General features: G+C 49.1%; 1 protein-coding gene across 1 annotated transcript in view; it reads right to left on the bottom strand.

Moving 5' to 3' along the window:
- Positions 1-11,446: 11,446 nt before the first annotated feature.
- GRIK3 (glutamate ionotropic receptor kainate type subunit 3) overlaps positions 11,447-16,690 on the bottom strand; it is a 136,881-nt gene continuing 131,637 nt past the window's right edge. The window contains exon 16 of the mRNA XM_009567817.2: positions 11,447-15,245. Coding sequence (XP_009566112.1) covers positions 15,051-15,245 — 195 coding nt within the window. The 3' untranslated portion in view covers positions 11,447-15,050. The remainder of the gene's footprint in view (positions 15,246-16,690) is intronic.

The raw sequence follows: 16,690 nt of genomic DNA, 5'->3' as shown, positions 1-16,690 counted from the left end.
GGAGAGGTTCAAAAAGCATGTAGACATGGCCCTTTGGGCCATGGTTTAGTGGGTATGCTGGTATTGTGTTGATGGTTGGACTGGACGAGCTTTAAAGGTCTTTTCCAACCATAACAATTCTGTTATTTGGTGATTCCACATCACTTGTACTCTGCCGGGGCTGTTGAGTGCACCCCAAACCCTCCCACCTCGCCATGGCAGGCAGAGAGCTGTTGCAGCCCTTCCCCTCCTGGTACAGCCAAGATAAAACAAGCTGTAACTGCCTCCCATCCAAAACTGAGGCTGCCTGAGAGGGAATTGACTTTGTACTTCTGTACTTTTGGATTAGTTCCCCCAACCCCCTTGGTATTATGAATGATTTTTCAAATTTAAGCTTACTGTTCATGCGAACCTTGTCCAGGAACCCTGCAGGAGCTCATATCCTGATATGATGGGTAGCATGAAAACCACCTTTCCGTGAATAAATACTGAACGCCTTGGAGCACCTGCAGCATGAATGAAAAATCAGAGGTGATAGGGCTATTTCAGCAAGTTCAAATTCCAACCACCCTCTTTGCAGCAGAGGAAAACGCTGTATTGATACCTTCCCACACTACTCGCTCGCACTGGAGAGGGATCAGCGTTTGCATTAAGTTCTCCGAAGTTTTGATAACCTTATTTCCCCCGAGGGAGTTTTCAGGCAGGATAATGTATAGCCCGTTCTTGTATGTTCCGAATTCCATTTGCAAGAGATCAGTGTTTTATTGCCAGAGCAGCATTTAAAAATTGCTCTCTATTTTCTTAGCTTTTTGGGAATTTACAGCCCCCAGAGCAGAAAGAAAAGGATTTTTTTTTTTTTATAAGATGTAGGCTGGATTTTTCTTTATTAGTTTTGATGGGAATCTTTATTCTATGGATTAATCTTGCTAGTTACAAAAAGTAGTTACTGAAAATGCCTGACTCTTTCCTGGCGAGGCGGTGTAGCTGAAGCTCACGGTGTGTGGCGCGGCTCCCCAGGCACAGAAAAGCTTTTCTTGAGCTGCTGCTCATTGTCAGAAACGCCCGGTGGTTTGAGTGCCCAGCCGCCAGCATCGGGAGGCAGGCAGTTCCAAAGGCGAACTCTCAGCTTTTCCTAAAAATAGAGCTTCTTTGAGGCATTTCAAGTTTCTTCCTTTCTTCCTCTCTTTATGCCATCCTTCAGCAGTCGCTGGGGCGAGCCACGTGCTGTACTCTAAGACCTCCCCGGAGGGTGACTTCGACTGACAGTACAGCTTCTTCAGGTCCTTGGCTGCACCTTTCTCACGCCATCCAGTCATAGAATCGGAGAATCATGGAATGGTTTGTGTTGGAAGGGACCTCAAAGCCCATCCAGTCCCACCCCCTGCCATGGGCAGGGACACCTCCCACTGGATCAGGAGCTCCAAGCTCCATCCAACCTGGCCTGGAACCCCTCCAGGGATGGGGCAGCCACCACTGCTCTGGACAATCTGTTCCAGAGCCTCCTCACTCTCATAGTGAAGAAATTCTTCCTAATGTCTAGTCTATGACATTATTATTTTGGAGTTTGCATTCATGTCTCAGTGAGGTCAAGGAGGATGTGAGCAGATGTGGTCCAGCTGGGCTGGTCCGGTGGGTGCTGGATGTTGTGGGCATGGAGGGTTGGCAGCTAGTGGCAACTCCACCACGTTGCACTGCACGATGTCCCAGGTTTTTTAGGTTCCTGAGATTCCTCTGGCTTTTTCCATGCCAAGAACTCTGCCCGTGCCCTTGTGGACTGCAGCCGTAACGCATTAGCCGGCAGTTGTAGACTGTTCTGATTGTTACTGTTAATTGTACATCTCTGCCTGGAGGTGTCTCTGCTCATCTTTGTAGTTCATTTCAAGCAGAATCTCTTTTACACCCAGAAAAGTCTGGATAAAACAAAACTAACCAGAGGTTTGTGCCTGCTTGTGCACATTTGTGGTTAGGGAAGAGCTGCTGGTGCTGGAAATCTGCTAAGTTAAAGCCCCTTTTGAGTCCAGACTTTGTCATTAGTGATAGTGTTAGATTTCTGGAGCTCCTGAAACAAAGCTGAGTTCTGAAGTTTGCTTATTTTTAACAAACAGAGCGTTCATACGTTTTTTTTCTTCAGCATTTTCTAACCTTCGCTTGCTGTCTACTTGCAAGGAAAAAACCTTTTAAGAAGTGTTTTAATCCAGCCCTTCTCCCCCAGCAGCTCTGTTCTTCTAAACCAGACACGGAACAGCAGCACTGGCTCTGCAAAAGTCATCAGACTTGTTGCTTCTTGATAGCAACAGTAGACAAATGGATCTCCCCTTCCCTCCAGGGGTAATGACAGTTTAAAAATGCCCTGTCCTGCCTCCGCTTCCTTCATTTGGCAGATTTTGGGTAGTTTATATAATTTGGCAGTGATTCTCTGTCTAAACCATGTCCAACATTTCATGCAATAAACTTAATGGACTTTTCCATCTTTGAACAGCTGAATTCTTCCTGAGCAGCTGCTCTGGGTTATTGATGGCCTAATTAGGATGCTGCCTAAGGCCAGCCACTAGCCTAGGAAAGACTCTTTTTTTTTTACATATTCCTGTGTAAAACACAGAAAGTAAAGCGTTTCTAAATGATCTTGCTTAAGAGAAGGGAGCACCTACGGTTTGGGTTGCAGCAGCGCAGATGTAGAGCCTGGGGAGGATGAAATGGCCAGTGCAGGGAGGGTCAAGGAGAGGCAAGGTCCTGGCTTCGGCAAGAGGAACCTCTTGAGGTGATATTATCCCACTGCTGAACAAAATTCCCGTCTCTTTTGGAGTGGGGGGGTCTGCAAACGCGCCCAGGGACTGCATGGAGAGGCCAAGCTGTCCGTCTGTGGGTCATAGAATGTCCTGAATTGGAAGGGACCCTCAAGGATCATTGAGTCCAACTCCTGTCCTTGCACAGGACAACCTCAACATTCACACCGTGTGTCTGAGGGCGTTGGCCAAATGCTTCTGGAATGTTGTCAGGCTTGGTGCTGTGAGTGCTTTCCTGAGGAGCTGTGCCAGTGCTCCACCACCCTCTGGGGGAAGAACCTTTCCCTGATACCCAACCTAACCCTCCTCTGGTGCATCTTCCTGCCATTTCCTCTGGTCCAGAGAGAAGAGCTCAGCACCTGCTCCTCCTCCCCTTGTGAGGAAGCTGCAGACCACAATGAGGTCTCCCTTCAGTCTCCTTTTCTCCAGGCTGAACAGACCCAGTGACTTTAGCTGCTCCTCATACGGGTTCCTCTTTAAACCCTTCACCAGCCTCGTGCTCTCCTCTGGATGCTCTCCAGCAGCTTTAGGTCCTTTTTATTCTGGGATGCCCAAAACTGCCCCCAGGGCTCAAGGTGGAGCTGCACCAGCATGGAGCAGAGTGGGGCAGTCCCCTTGCTGGATGCCCCCCAGGACACGGTTGTCCTCTGGGCTGCCAGGGCTCACTGCTGGCTCGTGTCCCTGCAACCCTGATGGGAAAAGCAGCATTTCTCTCATTATGACATTTTGAGAAAAACGAAACAACTTTAGATTGCTTTCAGATTTTCATTGGGGGCTTTGTAATGAAAATTACTTCCCCTTCCTCCGTGAAAAACAATAACATCGCCTTTTCCCCCCAGCTTTGTTGTTTACTTAATCAATCATCCTTGCTTGGTGGCTCATTTCAAAGGAATGCCATGACAGCTTTTCTTGGGTGTGAAAATTGGAATTTCAGTTCTTGTGCTCACCTGGTGTGTGTCCATCCCTGAGTCAGTCCACACTGTTTCACCAGACCTCAATCCGGAGGGGATTAAATGTTCCAGCTTTACTTTCTGCGACCATTTTGCAGCATCTACTTAAATTGTACCGTGCACGTTGGGGGTTGTAAATTTGTTTGCCAGACTTTCTACCTATCGGTGAGAAAAGCCTAAAGGGTGAAAGAACAGTTTAAGAGGTTTCCAAATCTCATGTTTAACATTCGTGGTCATGTAAGCAGTTCTTTAAGTCCAACTTGGAGAGCTCTGACCTCACCAACCAGGATAGAAGAGATGAGAGGGAGAGAAAAAACCTCACCCAATTATTCTGGAAGGGCTGGTTCCTCAGAGAAGTTGTTTGGTGGGAAGCTTGTAAGATAATCAGGGGTTTACGGTTGTGTCCCTGGATGCCCAAGGGCTGCTCCTTGCCAACTACTTTTAAACCCAAGTGGTTTGCACTGTAAATCCTGTTAGCAAGAAATAAATAAACCCACCGACAAGCGATTTGGCGTCACAATCTCAAATGGGTTTGTTTGCGTTATTTTTCATTTACCCGGGTAATCGAATTTGTTGGAATTAGGGGTTTGTCTGGATAATAACATTTTCTAACCCTCTGAAACAGAAGAAAGCTGTGGCGAATACCGATGTGGAGTGCTATATTGATTGGAATAAACTGGCCCTAGATAGCATTAATTACCCACTTCGGAGGGATGTTTGCTTGCCGGCTGCCAGGTGTGCATGGCACGATGTGAGGCATCATTGCTGCCGGCTACGACGGCTTTAAGGAAACGTACTTTTGCCTTTGCTGGGGATCTCTGGTACACGGGGACCCGCAGTGCTTGTGGATGCCGGGGAACGGGACCCCAGCATCCCTGTTTGAGCCTGCATGTTTGTGGCCGCTCTGCTTAGCTGATTGCCTCTTCGCTAGTGTTCTTTGGTGCTTACTAAAGTCTGATGCTGCCAGATCTTTGATGACAGAAACGAGGGCTCCTGTAATGGCTTGCAAAGCACCTTGAAGGCTTGTTGCCCTTCTGGCTCTTCAGGGAGCCAGATGATGGGGAGAGAGATGAGAAGTAGTGGCTGGAGGTTGTAAGTATGAGCGTGATAGGTAAGCTTTATCATATGTGGGCCAAATCCTGCCCTGTTGATGTTAAGGATCTATGATATAGATAATTTCTGTTCTGGTGTAGCTCTATTGGGAGGAAAAAAAACACAGTAGCTACGTTTAGTTTTTCCAGCTTCCCCAGGGTTGTTCAGCTCTGAAACAATTCGGGTGATGGTCCTTGTGCTGAGGTGACCGATGTGGCTGCGTCAGAGCTGTTCAGCTCTGCTAGGTCTGCGCACACAGATGACCTGCTGATGTTCACACTGAATTTCCAGCCAGGAGGGGAGAAGAATGTCTCTGGTGGCCGTGGCCGAAGCGATCCTGCTCCCCATGGGCTTGGGAATCTCTCGCCATCCAGCCGATGCAGCTGAGCTCAAAGCCTTCAAGGAGGTTTGGAGTTAGAGGCAAAGTGTGTTTTGTGCCAAGGGAACATGAGGGCAGCAAGGCACAGTGGAAATTTCGACTCGTGTGTGCGTGAACGATCTATGAAGCAAGAAATGTGAGCAGGGCTTTGGGGTGTGATTATGTTGCGGCGCATCAAGAGGACATGAATTCATCCTAAAAGACAAACTGTTCTAATTGTATTACCTATTGTAGCTGCATGATCATCTGCAGGATAGACTGGGATTAGCATTGGAGTACCAACCAGCTGCTTAACACCCAGCTACTCAAGCCTCTCTAATGCTTCTGCGAACTAAAGCTCTCCTCCCGTACCACACTCTGTTCCCGTCTGAGCAGACCAGAGTGGCAAAGCCATTAGCTTGGAGCACATTCCTTAATGTGGCATAAGCAGCTAAAGAAGATGTATTTATGTTCCTTCATTTGCAATTGATAATCTCAAGAGTGAGAGGCTGGTAATAAATTTTCTCACTGGGGCTCCTATCCCTCTGCAGCCCACGCTGCAGAAGGGAAACGACAGCTCATTTGCATAAGATAATGAAACTGCAGCAAAATAATAAAATTGCAAAGCAACTTTGTTTTAATAATGACAGATGCTTCTTAAACACTTTAATTACGTCTCTGAGAGCAATTTGAGCCAGGCCACCGAAAAAAAAAGGAGAGCAATATTGCAGAAATACTTGGAATAAAAAACCATTCCTTTCCCACATCTTGAAGTTTTTGCCGAACCAAAACTTTTCTGCTGTGCTCAAATGCTTTCCTGGGTTAAGGAACAGCAGCTTTGAGTCTTGAGAGAGAAAGGATGAGTCTTTCCAGGTAGAGAACCCCCACAGTGGTGGGGTGGGATTTAGGCAGTGAGATCCCGGACACTGATCTGGTATTCCTTGGGTGGGTGACTGCACTGTGGGTTGAATTCTATTACATAGAATAGAATCATTAAGGTTGGAAAAGACCTCTAAGCTCACCCAGTCCAACCACCAGCCAAACAGCACCTTGCCTACTAAACCATGTCCCAAAGTGCCATGTCTATGTGTTTTTTGAACCCCTTGAGAATGGAGACTCCATCACTGCCCTCGGCAGCCTCTTCCAATGTTTCACCACTCTTTCCATGAAGGAGTATTTCATAATATCCAGTATAATAACCCTCCTCTGGTGCAACTTGAGGTCATTTCCTCTTGTCCTATTGCTTGTTACTTGGGAGATGACACCAGCACCCACCTTGCTACAACCACCTTTCAGGAGCTGCAGAGAGCGATGAGGTCTCTCCTCAGCCTCCTTTTCTCCAGACTAAACAGCCCCAGGACCCTCAGTGGCTCCTCATAAAACTTGTTCTCTAGACCTTTCACCAGCTTCATTACCCTTCTCTGGACATGTCCTGAGCCAAGAGCAGGAAGACAACAGCTCGGGCAGGTCTGTGTGATGCGAATGCCGAAGCACTGGGATTTCTCGTGAGTTCTAACTTGAAGCTTTGGAGGCATCTGGGAGCATTAGGGTTCTTCCATGGGTTTGCTGCTTGTGGCAGTCCCAGAGGGGTGAGTGCCCAGATCCTGCTCCTGAGCCTGTGAAGAATGAACCATGGGGCTACCCTTGTGGGCTGGTTCACCTGGGCACACGCAGCCCCTCCGCTTCGGAGCGCTGAGGAGTGCGAGAGGCTGCTACTCACTCTGTGAAACTGGTGTACATCTCCATGGTTAATGACACACGCAGTAACAACAGTGTGAGCAGCAGCTTCAGCTTCCCTGAGCAAAATTCGCTTTCAAAGCCTGGCAAACACTTGGCTATAAAGAACCAGCGAGTGATGCATCCAACAAAGCAGGGGACGAAAGATAAACACATTAATGGAGACAAAGCCATAATGCGAGCAAACAGCATGCATGGAGAAAATGGAAAGGATGTCTGAGCAGCAGGGGAGGGTGAAAATGAGTGCTAAAGGGTAAAAAGCCCTAAAACGATGGATGGTCTGTGCCTGAAGCCTTTCTGCAGACCACTTCTGGTCTTTTTTGCAGGGATTCATATCCCCTCTACTCTACCATATGCCCCCTTTCTTCCTGTAATGATTCCCCTCTCCCTTCTGCTGGAGATCCTATTCTGGTTCCACCTGCTCCTCCTTTCAGCCGATGCGCAGTAGCTTTGGGGTTGTGGAGTATTAGCTCTGTAACAGTCGCTTTGCTAATCGACAACCTGCGTTTCGAGACACATCCTATACAGAGCCCATATGTTACTTCAGCGCTGCCAAAAGACTTCTTGTTTACTAAGATCGCGCTCTCAGTCGGTGTTCAGAGAGTGCTAAATAGCACCGTTGATGGTACTCACGATAAAAGGTGTCAGCACCCTCGCTGCCCCAGCCAAGTGCTCAGCGCTTTCAGCTCTGAAAACGTCCCTGTGCGCTAATACTTCCAGCTCCTCTGGTCTGGCAGCAGGGCCTGATTCTGCTCCAGTCCTGACCCATCCTTGGTGCTCCCTTGCCTCACCAAGGCCATCTTCTCATACTCTCCCATCTCCCTGAAGACATGGATCCTCAGGCACCGCAGGGGATGCGCCAGGCAAGAGCAGCGTGAGGAAAGTTCTTTGCTTGAGGTGAAGGGTTGTGTGGTTTTGTTTTGTTGGTGCTTTTAATGCCTGGAAATACAGAAGAAAGCCCTATGTCCGTAGGTGCTGATGTGTAGGGTCTGGAGAACCCTGCTGGTGGGTGGGGGCTGCGGGCAGGGTCTCTGGAGGAGGCTCCTCAGCTCTCTGCTCTTCATCTGTGGCACACGGCGCTTCGATTTCTTATTTATGGAGCAAGAGATGGACACAGCGTGTGTCCTGCTCACCCCTGACACTCAGCGAGCTCCTTGAGATGATGCTGATGCCACCATGGAAAATCACATTGCGATCCCAAAAGGCTCTCGGCTCCTGAAAGGCAATGGCTTTTTCACATGGGAAGTTATTTTATGATAAGCAGTTCCAGCTCCTTGTTTCCACGGCTGTTGTGGGCTATGGTAAGGATGCCACCTCAGTTCTTCTGGTGCGTAGTGACCATCTCTCGGTGTGTCAAACCCTCCACGTCGTGCATTAGAGGAGAAGCTGACTTTCCTGCTTCCCTCATTCTCTCTGTTCCTTAAGGAAATCAGGTCCATTAAGGTCCAAACTTGCCTGAAATATGTCCCGAATGCAGAAGTTTTTGTTTGGTTTGAGGGAGAAGGGAAGAGTTGGTGTTTGTAGCTGCTGGATAGAGAGCAGGAATGCGAAGGAGGAGTCGTGGTGGTTCATTTTGGCAGGCGTGAGGATGCTCCAGCGCTCTGACACCCAGGATCAGGGAAACACCTGGGCGCAGATGTACAATTACTGCTGTAAAATAGAATTTTGCTGGACGAAATGCAGGTTCAAAATTGTTCTGTTTGCTGAGATGAAGATCTAAAACGTCTGAAGGGGCCTGGATGGAAAAGGGAGGTGGGAGCCCGCGCAGAGGTGCCTCTTGCACTGTTTCCTGATGTTGTCCCTCCTTTGCCCAGAGGGACTAATTGCACTCAAAGGGAACCGATCGCCTTTTTTATGAGTGAAATCTGTTGTCTGATTAATTATTCATTTGCAGCATGATTGGCAGCTTTGAGGTGGTGAGTTCACCGTCAGCAAAGGGTGATCTCTTGACTGACAAGGTTAATTGCTGCCTCGCGTTATTGGTGATAATGATTTATGTTGATAATTGCTCTTATTCTTAGCGCAGACAAAGGTTTGCGGTGCAGGGTCAGCCCGCGCTGCCCTGTCCTGCCCCGTGCTGTCCTCGGCAGGCACAACCAAATGTTCCCTTACTGCAGTCTTTAAAGAGGGGTTTCATTCCCAGAAGCAGGTCTCACACGCTAAGCAATGTCTTAAGAAGCTTTGCAAAGGCATGAGTTCCTTCTCCCTTTTTTCCCCTTCTTCTTTTTGACATATTCTCTGCGTATTGATTGTGGATCAGAATATAAAGGTGAGACTCAGCTTTGCTCAAAAATTCCTTCCTTGGCAAGAGCATCAAAGCTGTAGTTTTCCTGAGGGGCTCGAGTGAATAGAGATGAGAGACAGGCGGGGGGGTGGAATAAGGTGACCTTTAAGTTACCTTCTGACCCAAAGCATTCTATGATTTGTGAGAATGACCCTTAAAAATAATTAAAATGGGAAGGATTTGTCTTTTAAATCTCAGCATAAGGGTGATCATAGAATCATAGAATCACCAGGTTGGAAAGGACCCACTGGATCATCGAGTCCAACCATTCCTAACACTCCCTAAACCATGTCCCTCAGCACTTCATCCACCCGTTCCTTAAACACCTCCAGGGAAGGTGATTCGACCCCCTCCCTGGGCAGCTGTTCCAGTGCCCGAGGACTCTTACTGTGAAGAATTTTTTTCTGATATCCAACCTGAACCTCCCCTGATGGAGCTTCAGGCCATTCCCTCTTGTCCTGTCCTCTGTCACTTGGGAGAAGAGCCCAGCTCCCTCCTCTCCACAACCTCCTTTCAGGCAGTTGTAGAGGGCAATAAGGTCTCCCCTCAGCCTCCTCTTCTCCAGGCTAAACAACCCCAGCTCTCTCAGCTGCTCCTCATAACCCTTGTTCTCCAGCCCCCTCACCAGCTTTGTTGCTCTTCTCTGGACACACTCCAGAGCCTCAACATCCTTCTTGTGGTGAGGGGCCCAGAACTCAACACAGTACTCAAGGTGCGGTCTCACCAGTGCCGAGTACAGAGGGAGAATCTCCTCCCTGGCCCTGCTGGCCACACCGTTTCTGATCCAAGCCAAGATGCCGTTGGCCTTCTTGGCCACAAACACCTAAAACGTGCCCCTTCTACCCCAAACACGTTTCCAGGGCACTGCCTGTCCCTTGCAGTGAAGGGGAGCTGTGCTCTGGCGTGCAGAGCTCGCTGCAGGCGCTGAGCTAGTGATCCCCAGCCTCTGCTTTTTGGGTTTGTTTTATTGTAGCCTCGAATAGCTCAGCTCCGATCGCTCTCATAGCTCCTGTCCTGGAAACCACAGCCGTTTTCTCCCTGCCTCAGTGTAATAAAGCAGAGTCATAAAGATTTCAGGCTAATAAACACTAGCCTTTAGGGTGCTTTCAACTTTTATCAGGCTAATAAGATTTTTGACTTACATGGAAAGGAAGAGGAGGTAAACAGAGCTTTTATGAACCTTGAAGCCCGCTGGGGACCTGGGGTCTTGTTGAAGGGTGTTGGGCTCGGGCTCCTTCCATAATGAAACGCACACGCGGGCTTTGGGCAATCGGTGTTGGGAGAGCATTTCTGCAATGGCTCTTTGTGGAGTATCCAGACTTAATTATTTGTCTGACACCAAACTTTCTGTAGGTGTATGAGGACACGGAGAGTTCCGCTGTCGGCACCTCGTTGGCTGTCTTACCCGTCTCTGCCTGAGGGTGAAGCAACCAAGTTCTTTCCGTCCTCTCTACGGGTTGTGGTCAAACTCATCATCACTGCTCCTAAATGCACAAATCCTGCCTGGCAAGCAGAAGCACCTTGTCTGAGATGTTTGCGTTTAGCTGGGAATTGGGGTTCTTCTCCATGGCTTTGTATGGCTGATTCTACAGAGACACGAGGGATGTCATTAAACAGCTTCTTCCTGCGTATGAAATTTCAACAGGGAAGGAAAGGGTTATCATCGAATGGTTTGGGTCGGAAGGGACCTCAAAGCCCATCCATTTCCACCCCCTGTCATGGGCAGGGACACCTCCCACTGGATCAGGGGCTCCAAGCCCCATCCAACCTGGCCTTGAACCCTTCCAGGGATGGGGCACCACCACTGCTCTGGGCAACCTGGGCCAGGGCCTCCCCACCCTCACAGGAGAACATTTCTTCCTAAGATCTCATCTCAATCTCCTCTCTATCAGATAAACAGGCATCAACTTTGTTATTTTCTAGAAATGATTTTTTTATTTAAAATTTAAAACCATATTACTTCATACAGCAAACTGTGCACTTCGATATATCACAGTGTCTGAAAAAGGAAAATAATCAGAATTTTTTCTCTTTCTTTTTTTTTTTGGAAATTTTATTTACATCAGCCTAGAATGATCAGCAAGTAACACAGTTACTATGAAACCAAAATCGTTACAAAATGTTTACAAAAAACTATATTCATAGAAATTCTGCATGTCCACAAAGGAAAATCCCCTGAATGTCACGGAGACCAATTTTTCCTTTTTTTCACGCTCTTTTCTGATTTTTTTTTTCTTTTTTTTGTCTTTTTGTTGTCTTTTTTTTTGAGAAACATGTCAAAGTAAGGTACAGACAGCAGAGGGCTTGTGATGTTGGTGCCCAGGATGCTCCTGTCCAGCCAGCCCTGAGCACCCATGGTGATGCCCCATCGCATCTCACCGTTGCAGAGTGTTGGGGTTTGGGGCTCCGCATAGTTTGGCCGCACGTGGGTGAGTGGGTGCTGGGTGACGGCTGCCACTGCTGCCACCAGCTTGCAGAGTCCCTTTGCTGTCCCCTTCCCAGAGAGCACCCATGCTTGCACCCAGCTGAGTCCCGATCCGCAGAAGCACCCACCGAGGAGGGAGCAGTAGTTTTCTGAGCTGGTTTCCCTTTACATATTCCATCTCTGTGGATCTGTCCTCTGGACATCGGACGCAACGCGCGCTGTTGGTTGACTCCAAACATAAAAGCAACCCCAGACAAAGCCCCTGCTCTGCCTCACAGGAGAGCTGGAGGGGAAAAAGCAAGTGATAAAGGAAGAGTGAACTGAGGTGACAGCAGTTTTGATACAGTTTAACAGCCTAAACCTGTCTTTTCTTTCTTCCCTCCTCACTTTTTCAGTCCGTCCCACCAAGCAAAGAAAAGAACTGATTTAAACGCAGTTGGAAGTCAGATGATTTCAAAGTCATCTCTAGTCACAAACAGGTCCCAAAATAGCTCGCAGAAGGCTTTGGGGCTTTTTCACCAGCTCTGCCCCTTCTGAAGTCTCCCAGTGCATCACTGCTGAGCGTTAGGCTCGTTGCTTCTCCTCTGCAATTAAACACCGTGTGGCTTACGGGTTCCTGTGCTCCTTAGGGTGAAGGCAAGAAGCAAACGGGGTAAAGGAGAATGACAGGAGACACTCCAGGCTCTGCTAGCGGTGTGGCGAGAGGCTGCGTTCCCACTCCTCACTCCAGGTTTGCAGCGGGAAGGCTGAGGGCTATAACCATCTCGTGGTCCTCTCAGCTCACAGTGAGCAGGTTGGAGCCCGCGATCTCCCCAGCCGGGCTCCCCGGCAGCTCCCCCAGCCCTCGTGTTCTTAGCAGTGCAGAACATTTCTTTGTTAAACACGTCAAACGTTTCACTGATCAGGATTTAAGCATAAACCCATAATGTAGATGCATGAAGTCAGCGGCTATTTCATAGCTGATTTATGGTCAGTGCAAAGAGGGAAAAGGTTGATCTACAGGGTTTGGTCTTGTTGGCAGATAGCACCAGTAATTCCACATTCTCACCTGTCGCTTTGGGATTTTTGAGAGTAAAAGCAAGTCCAGCTGGGGTTTGTGGTATTAGTGATATTTATTTATCTTGAAAAAAAATCTGCCAAGTAGCAAAATAAATGCTATTTTCAGTGGTATTTTACTCTCTCTGGATGTTGAAAGCCAGTTTCAGGCTTTGTTTTTATCTCTGCTTTTATCTCTTTTTTTAATTGTAAAAATCTCGAAGAGTTTAAAAATCTGCAAAGGAAACATAAAGCCTGCTACTCTGACAAGAAACACTGAACGAATGTCAGTAGCTTTGGGACACAGACCCATATGTCCAATCTGTCTCCGCTGTAGGTATTTGATCAGCAGACTATTGAGAACATGAGGAATTGGCAGCTTTCATCCCTAATTTTCCCTGTTTTCTATGAAAAGGTGAAAATGTAACGTAAATTCTTTGCATACCTTTGCTTGAGTCAAAATGTGACAAATGGTTTAAGGTCACTGTGTTGCTTTTTTAAGTCACGGACAAACGAACAAAGGACAAATTATGGTGTGTGTGGTGGTGGGGGAAGAGCCATCTCCCCTTGAGCTAATTTGCTAATTCTGATCAGCTCCAAAGATCACCTTCCTAAGGGAGCCTGGGAAAGAAACAGGTGGGAAACGAGATCTGAGATCGGCTCCAACCAGGTTTGTTCCTTAGGGCAAGAGCAAACTTTCCAGAAAGGCCTCGCAGCAAGGAGAGGGCAAACTGGGTCAGCTCAGCTGCCGGGTCCCGCGGTGGCTTCTACGCTCACAACACAGAGGGTGAAGTTTTGGGATGCAGAGCTCGGGCACCGTTGGGATGTTGTCACCTCACTGCCCTCCAACCCAGGGTTTAGGTGGTGGGTACGTCACCAGTGCCATCATGCGAGGGCAGGAGGTTGCTCTGTTCTTCACCACCGGTGGTTAAATCAGAACTTTGAAGCACCTTTGCAGTCCTCTCCGTGTGATGCTTTGGCTTACGACAAGCAGAGCCATCACTAGTTGTTTCACTTTGCAAATTAACCCACCGAGCGTCCCACTGGCCACCCACGTGGTTCCCCGTGGAGGGACGGAACAGAGGGAAGTTACTGGAGCGTTACATCAGGTCACCAGAGGGATCTTTGGTAATTCCAACTAAATCAATGCGCAGGACCAGCCTTCTGGGTTCAGCAACCTGAAAGTAAGAACACAGTTCGTGGAAGATTTCTTCAGAACATTTTTTGTATGTATTTGCTTCCATCCCATGGAGATGCTGCCTGAGGGGCTGCGGTTCCGCAGGCGGAACAGGACGGGGGTCAAGCTTGGCTCCCACGGTGCTGCTTGTCCCAGGCTGAGACCGTTGTCTTTCAGGTCTCTGATGCCATGGAGAGCGTTTAGTCCCAGACCAGACGTACGCTCCTCTCCTGGTGTGGGTGTGAACACAGCAGGGCAGAATTTCGTGGAAATTGGTACCGTTCGGCTCTTGGAAACACTCCTGCTGCCGCTGAAGCCTGTGGGCTCGGCTGCTTTCTGCACTTCTTTGCAGGAGAGACTGAGCTTTGCAGAAAGAGTGAAGGAGCTGAGGACCTGGAGATCCTGGGGTCACGCTGGGCGTGGGGCGTGTGGGTGGTGTCGCTCGGATATGGCAGTAGATCCCATGCGCGCTGTGCTGTCCCATCCCTGGCCAGAAGTTCGACTCCGTTCAGGTTTACTCCCCCCCTTACAGTTGGCTGTCTTGGACCTCCTGATGTATGTTGGCTTCTCCCACCACACCCCCAGCTGTGGATGGATGGCCACGGCCAGCACAGCCGTGAGCTAAGGGGCCACCATGAGCTGCTTCCAGAGAAGGCACACCCTTGACCATCGTGATGCATCACAGATACCTTTCCCTTTTGCGGACAACGTATCCTAAATGTGCTGTGTGTGTCGGGGTGAATAGATGCTCGCACAGACGGCTGCTCACGCTGCACCCAACAAAGTGTTTCTTTTTATTGCCATGCTAAAGAAAGCCTCGCTCGGGGGGGGCTTCTCCGTACCCTCCGAGGGTTGGTTTGGCTCAATTCTGTTTCACCTCCTTGTGTTTTCAGTATGTAAACATCAGACTCCTGGATGGTAGTGAGTTTGGGCTCCATGAGGCCTGTAGGATCTAAGCGTTTAAGAAAAAAAAAACCAACAAAAAAGAACCAAAAACCCCAGAAAAGCCCCAAACCCCACGTTGCAGTCCGTGCTTTGAAGTTCTTGCTTCTATGCCGATGATCAATGCAGCTGTGTTGGAAAGGCCTTGTTCTTGAAATGAACCAAACCAGGCTTATTTTTTTTCTGTTTTTTTTTTTTCTTGTATTTTAATCCTTTCTTCCCTAGTTAAGAGTGCATCCAGCCTTGCCTGCTGCTATTCCTTCCCTCCCACCCCCCTCTTCCCATTCCCTAGGGAAACACAGGTGTCAATCCAGTGTTGCAGGTCATGTTGTCCTTCCCTGGCAGCCGTCGGTCATTGAACGTGTGCATGTTGATCACGGCGTCCGTCTTCACCATGACGGGGGGCTGGGGCTTGTGCTTGACCCGTCGTTGGCAGGTGAGCGACAGCCGGATCTCATCGGCCATGGCGCTGCAGAAGGAGCGCTGGGGAGAGCGGGGACAAAAAGCATCGTTAGTCCTGGCAAAATGTTCTGCTCGGTGAGCAGGAGGATGGTGAAACTGGGCTTGCAAAGAGCAAGCATAAGGTTTAGGCTGCATTTAAGGCATCAGCTGTGCTTAGTGGGACTTTGCATCAGAAATGGGGTCACCAGCAGGGCCAGGGAGGGGATTCTCCCTCTGTACTCGGCACTGGTGAGACCACACCTCAAATACTCTGTTGAGTTCTGAGCCCCTCACCACAAGAAGGATGTTGAGACACTGGAGCGTCCAGAGAAGAGCAACGAAGCTGGTGAGGGGCTGGAGAACAAATCTTACGAGGAGCGGCTGAGAGAGCTGGGGTTGTTCAGCCTGGAGAAGAGGAGGCTGAGGGGAGACCTTATTGCTCTCTACAACTGCCTGAAAGGAGGGTGTGGAGAGGAGGGAGCTGGGCTCTTCTCCCAAGGGACAGGACAAGAGGGAATGGCCTCAAGCTCCGCCAGGGGAGGTTCAGGTTGGATCTCAGAAAAAAATTCTTCACGGAAAGAGTCCTCGGGCACTGGAACAGCTGCCCAGGGAGGGGGTCGAGTCGCCTTCCCTGGAGGTGTTTAAGGAAAGGGTGGATGAAGTGCTGAGGGACATGGTTTAAGGGAGTGTTAGGAATGGTTGGACTCGATGATCCCGTGGGTCCTTTCCAACCTGGTGATTCTGTGATTCTGTGATTCAGTTCTGCCGGGGCATCTGGTTGACCCCTCTCTCCTCTGGCATGAATTGTGTGCTTGACTCACTAAATCCTGCAAAAAGACAGAGCCGTGGGCGGCTGCTGGAGAGCTGGTGCCTCGTGTGATCCCTGCTGGGGGTCGGCTAGGTTTATGTGCTGGGGAACAGAGGGCTGTCAAATCCTGCTGGGCTTGCTAGTGGGCAGTTTTCTTTCATCTCTCTAGTCCATCACATGGGCAGCTGGCTTTCATTTCTGGTCATGCACACAAATGCACTTTCCACTGACAGCAGCATGACATGCCGGGAAGAGGGAAAACCACGAAAGAAGTCTTCTTGTTTAATGAGCGCTAACCGGGCACTGCTGGTGGGATGGGCTGTTTGTATAAGTGTTGTGAAAAGCTGATAAAATAGTGGGAGGCTTCCTGGTGGACCCTGACCAGTTCCTTGAGGGTCTTTGAACAGAAGTGAGGAGAAGAGATGGAGACTTAGAATCATAGAATGATTTGTGTTGGAGGGGACCTTAAAGCCTGTCCCGTTCTGACCTCCTGCCATGGGCAGTGACACCTCCCACTGGCTCAGGGGCTCCAAGCCCCATCCAACCTGGCCTGGAACCCCTCCAGGGATGGGGCAGCCACCACTGCTCTGGGCAACCTGGGCCAGGGCCTCTTCACCCTCACAGGAGAACATTTCTCCCTAAGATCTCATCTCAATCTCCCCTCTTTCAGTTGAAAACC

Source organism: Cuculus canorus, chromosome 22, assembly GCF_017976375.1.
Source record: "Cuculus canorus isolate bCucCan1 chromosome 22, bCucCan1.pri, whole genome shotgun sequence".
Lineage (NCBI taxonomy): Eukaryota > Metazoa > Chordata > Aves > Cuculiformes > Cuculidae > Cuculus > Cuculus canorus.
This window is presented reverse-complemented; position numbering and strand designations above follow the sequence as displayed.